Source organism: Acanthisitta chloris, unplaced genomic scaffold (assembly GCF_000695815.1).
Source record: "Acanthisitta chloris isolate BGI_N310 unplaced genomic scaffold, ASM69581v1 scaffold15135, whole genome shotgun sequence".
Taxonomy (NCBI): Eukaryota; Metazoa; Chordata; class Aves; order Passeriformes; family Acanthisittidae; genus Acanthisitta; species Acanthisitta chloris.
Window position 1 is genome coordinate 1 of NW_008675503.1, and position 10544 is coordinate 10544.

At 39.2% G+C, this 10544-nt stretch overlaps 1 protein-coding gene across 1 annotated transcript in view; it reads left to right on the plus strand.

Annotated features, from left to right (window-relative positions):
* Positions 1-97: 97 nt before the first annotated feature.
* The window catches only part of FNDC7 (fibronectin type III domain containing 7), a 13156-nt gene continuing 2709 nt past the window's right edge, over positions 98-10544 (plus strand). The window contains exons 1-8 of the mRNA XM_009075783.1: positions 98-160; positions 637-655; positions 3680-3934; positions 4187-4447; positions 5172-5429; positions 8020-8274; positions 8976-9233; positions 9896-10150. Coding sequence (XP_009074031.1) covers positions 98-160; positions 637-655; positions 3680-3934; positions 4187-4447; positions 5172-5429; positions 8020-8274; positions 8976-9233; positions 9896-10150 — 1624 coding nt within the window. The remainder of the gene's footprint in view (positions 161-636; positions 656-3679; positions 3935-4186; positions 4448-5171; positions 5430-8019; positions 8275-8975; positions 9234-9895; positions 10151-10544) is intronic.

Genomic DNA, 10544 nt, shown 5'->3' on the forward strand with positions numbered 1-10544 from the left:
TCCACTAGAATGTTGGGAGGAGCCCCAGGACCTCCTCTCCCCCCGCAGGGATCGCCCCAGCGCGTCCCGTCTGCAGCCTGAACACAGCTCGGACAAGATGTGCTGCGCACACAGTAAATCCTTAGTGTTTGCGGGACTGCTGCTCAACTGCCTAGAGATGGTGAGTGCACCTCATTCGCTTTAACGTGATTTCAGTACTGTACTCTTTGTAAAGTTACCTTTACAAAGGGTGGACAGGAGCAGACACCCACTTCAAGGCTGGAATTGAGCTGCTGTTGCACTTCTGCACCGTTTGCAAGTGATTGAAAATTGATCGAAAAGTGATTGAAAAATAAAAGAGTATGTTAGGACCTAAGGCCTTTCAAAGCGTGTCGGCAGCTGAAAACTGATCAATAGGCAGATTCAGAAAAAAAAAAGACAAAATAGTACGACCTGCATACCTCTACCCAATCTCGTGGGTTCTGTACTCTTTCCATGCTTACAGAATCCAAGCAGATGCATCACATCAGTAAAATGTATTCAAAAACTTGGTCTTTCAAGTTGTTGTTGTTGTTACTAACATTCTTAGGCTTTTAATTTTCCAAATAAAGTATTTCATGATCTATTTCTAATTTTTTTTTGCATTTTCCTTTTCAGATCTTTTCAGCTAACACAGGTAAATCTACAAAATGGTATTTTGGTTTTCCTGCCTATTTTTGAATGGTCTGAGGACATCACACACATGTGATTTCAAATAAAATATTCTGTAAGTTCCAGCAGCTTTATAAACAATTTTTATTCAAGTTTGATTCAGCTTTAAGAAATTATGTTGCTATCTTTATAATTTTTAAACCTGACTTTTAGGAGTCCAAATTCTGTTGGACACTTGCACAAAGATATAACCTTATGCCTTGACACTAGCATGAAACAGGGAGAACACTCAGATGGACAAATTCTGCTGTCCATCACCTACATAACTGTGCTACAAATAGGATTCAAACTGTCCCATATTTGCACCCAATTTATTGTTGTATGATTTCATAATTAAAAATGACAACAAAATCAAAAAAGAAAACCCCACCACACTCCCTCCAAAAAAAACCAAACAAAAAAACACACTTAGAAGAAGCATCATCTCCTATGTGCAAATGTTTCCAGTGTTTTGCAGTTTTATTCTTTCTTCAGTCCTGCTTTTTGTGCCTACAGCTCCTAAAATGTGAGTTTTAAGTAGTTTAAAGTAAGATAAATGCAAGATTACAAGAAATGCTTTCAGAATTCCTGCAGCCTCTGGTGATAACACAGATTCCTGCACTCTCAGGAGCCTTAAATACTGAATCTTTACAGACATCTTGCAGTATCAGGGCACTTAGTGTAACATGCTCTTTTCATGATTAGCAAAACAAGCATTTGATCCTATTTATGTATGGAATAGTGTTGGCACTGGTTGTATCTTTACATGTGAAGAAGGGAAATAGCATTCCAAATTCAGCAGAATGCCTGTGGTTTGAAAATTAGGTCACACAGCTGCTTGATAAGGCACTGAACAGTCTTCCTGTCAAGACTTGACTAAATTCAGGAACAACTAAAATGTTTTTTGATAATGATTTCTTTGTTTTTTAGGTTTCTCTGTATCTATATATGATGTGACATCACGGAGCATTTCTCTCAGGTGGTCCAAATTTTCAGGAGCCTCTTCTTACAGAGTCACAGCTACAGCTGTGAATACTGTAGGCCATTCATTACTGACTCGTTTTAGTGATGCTACACTCAAAGCAACCCTAACTTCATTAATTCCCAATACTATTTATGCTGTACAAACAGAAGCCATTGACAAGAATGGAATTATTCTTGCAGAAACACAGATCATGCAGTCAACAGGTTAGTAAGAGAAACTATGAAGTAAAATTTCCATTGTCCTCCATATGACTGGGATTTTATCCTTGATGTTTCATTGTACTGCCATTCCTGTTGAAACCTTTTGCTGGTCCTGCTGCTGAGTTCAATATTAGCATGATCAGCTCCTTTTTTCCTCTGATTATTTTTAGTATCTCTGATCCAGACCTGCTATGCCTGGCTTGCTCAGACTGCAGCTTTTCCAATCACCTGCAGATTTCAAATCACTTTTGTAATCACATTTCACTACAAATGTTTTTCAGAACTGATGCTGGTAAACTAATTTTTTTTCATTCACCAAAGGACTTGGAGCATCTAAGTAATTGATGGATATTGAAGCAGAATCTACATAAACAGAAGTGCCTTTTTATTTCATCACTGAGATGTAATTGAAAAAGTACTCTGTTGAAATTCTGTTTCTGAAATTATTTGATAATTTTTAGAAATGGCCATTATTTTTACAGTAGAACGTTTATTATAAAATTAATTATTAGAATAAAATGTGAAAATAAAAAAGTATAAGTGTTTTATCATGGTAAATATAAGCAATTATTTATCCTGGTAATTGTAAACAAAGCATCTGTTGCTAGCTTAGGTTTGGAAGAACAGATATTAATGTTCCGTAATTGATTTCTGATATAAATCATGTACTATATATTCTCTGCTTGACTGTTAGGCAAGGAACTCCCTTAGACTTGCATAAGGATTTCCTGCACAAATATGTATCTGATTTGTTACTAAAGATAGTTTTTCTAAACAAAAACAATATTCTAGTGCAGTGCCTTGCTCAAAGATTGCAAAAGTCACAGCTGCAAACATTCCATAGGCATGGCCAGGTGGAATATGTGGTGCCATTTTTACAAAAGGGGCAAAAGAGTGTCTGACTATAAGTGGTAAGAAAGTGCTTGGAACTCAGAGAGCAGGTGTAACACTCAGCTGAATAACTGTGTGTAATACTTGCTGGAGTCTCCCAAATCCCACATTAGCTGCCTTGCTATGAACAAGTTTGCCTCAAGGCACATATTTCATTCCTTTTCTAAACTTTATGTGGGATACACCTCCATTTTATTTTTCTCTTCTAGTGAGTTTTTTTTCAGAAAAAAAATACATTGCAATACACGGACTTGCTTCACAAATGCTGCTTCTAGTCTGAAAATCCTGATTTCTGAACATAAATTACTTGTGGTTAGCTATACACCCTGGGTGGTTGTTTTTGTGGGCGCAGGACACGAGCTCTTCCTGAATGGCATGCAGCACAGCATATCAGCAAAGCATTTAATTGCAAAATTTGATTTGTCATATTATTGTCTATCTAAGCATATCTGCTCTGAGCAGGAGGTTCGAAGAGCTTCCCTGACCTTTCCAAGCTAGGGCATTGTATGTTGCTTTGCCATAGAAATGCCTGTGATTCAGCATTGGATTTTAGACTGCTTTGTATAAATATGCACCACATCTTTGTATATATTGCTTTTTATATTGCTTTAGTTGGTAATTAATACAGTTAATTGGCAAGAGAGGAAGAAAAAAGGGACCTCTCAGTGCAGCCTAGGTTAAGTAATGGTATTTTTCAGTAGTGATTTCAGGGTACTAGAATATTTTTACTCATGATAATTTGGTCTAGAATATCTCAAGACGCTGTGTATTTTGTTAATGTTCATTGAAACTCCATTTAACTTAAATTTTAATCATTCATAGAAAGTGTAGACTATTTGTCCTACATTTGTCTGTGTGAAATGCTCAGAGCACTCAGTGTTTCACAGAGCTGAGTTCCCCAACCTCAGTATGTCTATTGTTATTTCCATTTTAGCTCCAGACATACCTGTTATCGACCAAGCTTATTCAAAACTTAGCAACAGTATCACAGTGGAATGGAGAGCAGTCCCTGGGGCTACTAGTTACATGCTGACTGCACAAGATGGAGATTCCTTCATTGAAACTGTAGTTAAAAATTCTCCAGGCACAGTGACGGGACTGAAACCTTCCACCTTGTACAGAATCACCATCAGATCTATGAATTCAGGAGGAAAGAGCCAGCCCTCACCTTTCAGAAAAGCAAAAACAGGTGGACATTCAAAATTCTGTAATGTTACTCTACTATAAAGCATTCATGCATGTACCAGTGCTGAATTGTTATAATCTTGTATTTTAAATTGTACTGATCCCATTCTCCTTTTTTGTTGTTGTCAGTTTTGTAGTTGCTGAACTTGTCTCTCAGGGTTGGTCACTGTTGTTGCTGTGCATTCATTTCAAATTTGGGCCTTTCAAGCTCTACTGCTGAAAAACCAAAAGTTTCATTGATGTTCTTTCCCAACAGTCCTGGCTGCTCCGATTCTGTCTGTGAGTTCTCCAAGTTGTGACTCCATTGCAGTGAGCTGGAAAGCTGTGTATATGGCAGCTGGATTCTCTGTGTCACTCATGAGATCAGATGGTTTGGGCAGAATGCTGAAGGAGAACACCACCAACACCTCCTTGATATTTACAAATCTAGATCCAGGAACTCTCTATACTATCAAGGCTTATGCCTGGAATGTCAATGGGATGCCTGGAGATGATTTCATATATAACCAACGAACAAGTAAGAAATTTTCTTTTCTGAAACCAAGTCAGTATTAAAAAAACAAAAAACAAAACAGCAACAACATAGCAGGAAGTATTTTTGTGTATGTGTGATTGTGTTATGTTTTTCAAAGATACATTGGGTAGATATTGAGATCATAAAATTTTTACCCCATCTCAAAGTTTATGAAAGCTCAAATGACATGGCTGTGTTTAATAAATATTACTGAGGCAAATATGCCATTTACTGTCATTAAAGTGGTACCTGGGATAGATCTGGATAAGGATTACACAAGCTTAGACTGATTTGAGGATTTTTCCAACTGTAAGAAGCAAATATTCAAATGAGGCAGGGAGTTTCAGCAGACAGGAAGCTTCAGTGTACAACTAGAACTATTTCTTTTATAAAATGTCACTTTAACATGGAAGAAGGTAAGGTTTGCACCACAAAAAAAATTATTTAGTTTGCAAGTTCTGAAAAAGATCATGCTTGTAGGCCATAATCAATGTTGTATTTACGTGTTCCAAACTGATACACCATAGGTCCTAACACACCGGTGGATGTTAAAGTAGCTTTTAACAGTGGTGTAGAACTATTTCTTTTATAAAATGTCACTTTAACATGGAAGAAGGTAAGGTTTGCACCACAAAAAAAATTATTTAGTTTGCAAGTTCTGAAAAAGATCATGCTTGTAGGCCATAATCAATGTTGTATTTACGTGTTCCAAACTGATACACCATAGGTCCTAACACACCGGTGGATGTTAAAGTAGCTTTTAACAGTGGTGCTTCAAGAGCTGTTGTTTCTTGGATGCCAACAGAAGGAGCTCTAACTTACAGTGTCACAGCCTCCAGTGGACTGTTGAAACTGAAGTGTAACACATCTTCCACCTCCTGCACGGTGCCATCCCTCCAGTGCGGCTCTGAATATTATGTTTCTGTCACAGCACACAATGATGCTGGATCCAGCAAACCTACTGATGCAGTAAGCTTAAAAACTGGTATGTATCATTGATCCTGATCTAGCTTATGGCATCTTAACATATATTTCTTTAATTTCATATGTAAATTAGTCCATTGCAATTCACGACTGATTCTCAAATAGTTATTTCTGCTTTCGACCTTTGTGCATGAACTTTTCCATATACTTTTCTAATTCATAGAATCATAGAATCAACCAAGTTGGAAAAGATCATCAAGTCCAACCTTACTGTGGTTACTGGACCATGGCACTAAGTACCACATCCAGTCTCAGCTTGAAAACCTCCAGGGATGGTGAATCCACCACCTCCCTGGGCAGCACATTCCAATGCCTGATCACTCTCTCCCTAAAAAATCTCTTCCTAATATCCAACCTAAACCTCCCCTGGCAGAGCTTGAGTCTGTGCCCTCTTGTCCTGCTGCTGGTTGCCTGGGAGAAGAGACCAACCCCCACCTGACTTCAACCTCCTTTCAGGGAGTTGTAGAGGGTGATAAGGTCTCCCCTGAGCCTCCTCTTCTCCAGGCTGAACACCCCCAGCTCCCTCAGCCTCTCCTCATGGCACTTGTGCTCGAGTCCCTTCACCAGCCTCGTTGCTCTTCTCTGGACCCTTCTTCACAGTGGCTAGTATTGGGCTATGTTTAGGATTTGTGCAGGGTTGATAGTGCAGAGATCTCCTTTCAGGGATAAGAGCCTAATTTCCTTCATATTTCTGTAAGAACATCTTGCAATGGTGTATGTACTGTTGGCTGAGCCAGTAAGCCTGCATTTTCCTCTTACCAGAAGTACATGTTCTAAAGTTAATTTTGTGAGTGTGATGCTGAGAAAAGGCTGGAAAAGAACTACTCCCAGACTTGTATCTCTGAGTAGCAGGTATTTGTTTAGTCAGCGCTGGGCACAAGGGGGATCGCTCCACCAAGCTTGTGCAACCAGGGACAGAAACTTCACAGTTTATATACATTAAATGCTCATATATATTAATTATTTCCAGGAATTGGTGATTGTTATTATTATAATTAGTTCTCAGAAATCGTTATTATATACTCCTCCTCCGTCTCCTCCCTCTTGGCATCAGTCCCACGCTCCTGGTGGTCGTTGGGTGGTCGTGAAGATGAAGTGTCTCCTCTTCCTCAGTGCCCTTTGGACACCTTTGTTATGCAACCGTTTACCCCTTTGTACAGTTTTGCATGCCTTGCTGACCTTGCCTTTATCTTGAACATTTTGTTTCTTCATTCCACACCCCACATGGCCTTAGTTTTCCCCTTAGTGCCAAGGTTTGAGTCTAGTTAGTTCTACTGTCTTATAGATAAGACGCATCGTTTCGCCAACCAAGCCAAAACAACACCGTTAGTGAAACTCCTTAGCTATACTATGTGATCCTCGCTATTTTGCTAATTAAGCTGAAATAATGCTATTAGTGAAGTTGTTCTTTATGCTTTCAGCTTGAACTGTTCTCAATTCCTGCTTTCAGTCTACTTCTCGGTATCAAGTGCAAAACTCATGTAAGATCTGTCCTACTCTGTCAGGTCTGTTCCAAATAGACTGGGACAAATCCACTAGGAAATGGCATTAAGGACTGCCTCTGGGCTGAGCACTGTTCTAGGCTAAATCTAGTTGTTAGTTAGAAAGAAGGTCAACAAAACCACATTCAGCCAAAGTAGCACCCCTAGACTAAATTAAGAAACCACTAACCATTGCCAGCACAAAAGCTTGCTGCTTTGACCTACAGCACCACTGCCATGTCAGGTTATTGCATCCTGACCTGTTAGGTGAATTGCCCATGTAAACAAAATCTAAACCTTTATGTGCTACTTGAATGACACAGTGTTATTTACTTAGTTATTTGATGTAACCTGCCTCATTTTGACTTCTCATTGATAGGAATTAGAGATCAATCATGTGAGCAGCTCTGAGGTGGATCTAATGGGATGAGAGCACCTTACACAGGAGACAGCATTTAAGCTATGGGCTGTAATCTTCTCAGCCAGCATTGCTTCAGCTAGATCTACATTCATTCTGATAGCAGCAAGCTACAGTTTTTGAACTAGAATGAAAGTAAATGTTATTTAAACAAAAGCCATGGAGTTTGCAGTTTAATGTGACATTTTGGGATGCCACCAGAAAGGAAACCTAAGCAAAGGACAGCTCTATTCAGACACAGCGAGTTTCATGCAAACATAGAAAGGCTTTTCACATAGAAAGGCTTTTGGATGCCAACTGCTATTCAGGCTAGTATTTCAGTTGTCATCCAAACCTACTATTTGTGAGCACACACTGTGCCAATTCCTTTTGAAATACTGCCTGGTGCCACTGCTTTTGTTCACAGGGGCTCCTTAAGCAGATGTTGTTTCTGTAAAGCATGAAGGTAGCATCTATGTTGTTCTGTAAAAATTGTACCCACTTGCTATCTAAATGTAAGTAGCATCCTCTGTAAAGGCAGATAAGTTGCTGTTTTCTTGAACAAGACAAAGCAACTGCTCAAGCTAAGTGGAATAATTCTATATATTCCTGATTTTCCTTTTATTTCCCAAAAATATAACTTCAATAAAAATATTCTCATTGCAATTCTTTTTTTCTTTCTTTCTTTTTTTTTAATGTGGGGTTTTTTTCAGTTCCTTGTGCACCAGTAAATATATCAATTGAAGAGGCTGAACCTGGACACTTGCTGGTATCATGGTCTAGTGTCAGTTTTGGGCATTATTATGTGGTTTTTGTGAAGAGCGATGATGGCTTGGAAGTGTACTGCAACACGTCATACACTCAATGTCATTTCCAGTCGGACTGTGGCTTCACTTATTTCATCAGTGTCTTTGCATATAACAAGGCAGGGCAGAGCCCTTTGGGTGATGTATTCAATTACACCACTGGTAAGTACCCATGTGTTCTTGTAGATTCATTTGGATCCTTTAACTGTGCTTATGGTAGAGTTGTTTGGACATTTTTATGGGAAGATAATGACTTAAACTTCTATATTTATTCAAAGTTTGGGCAAAACACACAAACATTGACAAGGAAAAAGAACCACTTCACATTGCAATTAAATTTAATTTGAATAAAGTGCAACAACATGCATACAAATGTGGAAATAGTTAGTTTAACAATTCACAATCTTCAGGCAAGGACATGTGAATAACACACAGCCTTGGCACAACAGCTGAATTTTAGGCCTGATGTTGTTTTTTTTATCTTAGGGAGGGTGCACCAAAGTCTTAAACTTCCCCAGAGGGAGTTTTCATACTTGATAAATGAAAAAAAAAAAGCAAGTTCAATGGAAAGTTCAGAAGAACATTTTTAGTAGTATTTAGCCTCTAGATGCTTTGAAATTTTTAAGCAAGGATATATGCAATTCCTTTGTCTGACCTAACCACTGGGATGTCCTCTATCAGTTTGGAAGGAGGGGCACTGAATTAATTCGTGGAGTAAGTGGGACTCATGAGGCTGTTTGCACAGTATTTGTCACCTTTGGAGATTTAAGACATGAAGCACATAGATAAATGAAATGAGACTCTTACTCGTGCCAGTTTTCCCTTCCCATTCGAGTTTCCCTGTCTGCCTTGTCTGTTCCCAGCTCCTTGTTGCCCCAGCGACTTCAGAGCCGTGTTCGTGTCAAGCGACACCGTGCGGGTCGCGTGGGCTCCCGTCCGAGGTGCTGACATGTACGAGACCAGAGCTGCTGACTGGGGCAGTGTGGTGCTCTGCAATGACACTGCCACAGCCTGCACCTTGTCTGCTCTGCAGTGCAACACCCCCTACAGCATCACCGTGTATTCCTTCAGCGAGGCCAGGGGCAGCAACACGTCCTGTGCGCCCAAGCGCGTGGAAACAGGTACTGTCTTCACTCTCACTTTCCTTTAGAAGGAGAAATAATTATTAGACACTGCAGTGAGTCACGGATGAAAAGCATTGCTGGAGTACTAAGTTACTGTAACTGATAAAAATTTAAACAAAAAAAGACAAAAACCCTGGAAGTCTTTGAAAATATCTCCCCACTAGATAAAGTTGCTCAAAGCTTCATCCAACCTGGCTTTAAACACTGCTAGGGTTGGGGGACATCTACTACCTCTCTGGGCAACCTGTATCACCACCCTCACAGTAAAAAACTTTTTCCTAATATCTAACCTAAATTTCCCCTTCCAATTTGTACCCATTGGCCCTTGTCCTGTCACTGCAGCTCCTAACAAAGTCTCTCTTCAGCTTTCCTGTAGGCCCCTTTCAAATCTAAATGTAAAGCCAGGTTTGGTTTGAAAGCTTCTGATAGCTCTAGTATTTTGAAAACCAGATTGACAATTTATCTCTGATTTTGTACACAAAATCCTTATGTTGTCAGTTCTGTCACAAGTTTAAAATTCTCACCAGGAGTAAGCATATAAAGATCATACATTTTTTTAAAGTAGCTTCTCAGTTTTAACTGGAATTTCATTTTCATATGTAACTTATGTATTATGCATAAACAATCTGCTTAAATACTATTAATATGAAATATTTCAGCTCCCTGCAGTCCTGAAATTAAGAATATCTCCAAGGAGAGCCTTTCAGTAATCAGTGTGCAGTGGCAATCTAGCAATGAAGAAGCTACATATGTTGTCACTGCCAGAGGAGAGGCTGGACTTTGGCATTGCACAAGCACTGGAAATTCCTGTACCCTAATTGATCTTCCCTGTGGATCTGCTTTCTCTGTTAGTGCTATAGCAAGATCACCAGCAGGACAAAGCTTACCAAGCTACAGTGTCCCTTTGGAGACAGGTATGTGGGAATTATATATAGTGGATCATACTTAGCAGCATAATATTAAAATAGTTCTATGACTCTTTTATGTTTTTGGGTTTTTTTAAATTGCAATATGTGTATTTAGTACTATCTATTGTTGGATGTCCTTTGAGTAAACCTGTCTGTATCTGTGTGTGTGTGTGAGAAGGAAGGATCACTTAGCAGTTGCCTCATACTGAGAAGCCTCAGTGCAACCAATTATCTTCTGGCACAGCTAACTAAAATGTAGTAACATAAGCCACTGGTGTAATGCACAGCTTCCTTGTCAGCATTTGCTATTTAATATTTCCAGGAGAGGCAGTGAGGTAATGTCCATGTCAACAAACAAGCAGTGTGAAGAACAGACTAAAGTACTTCTACCCACCATTCC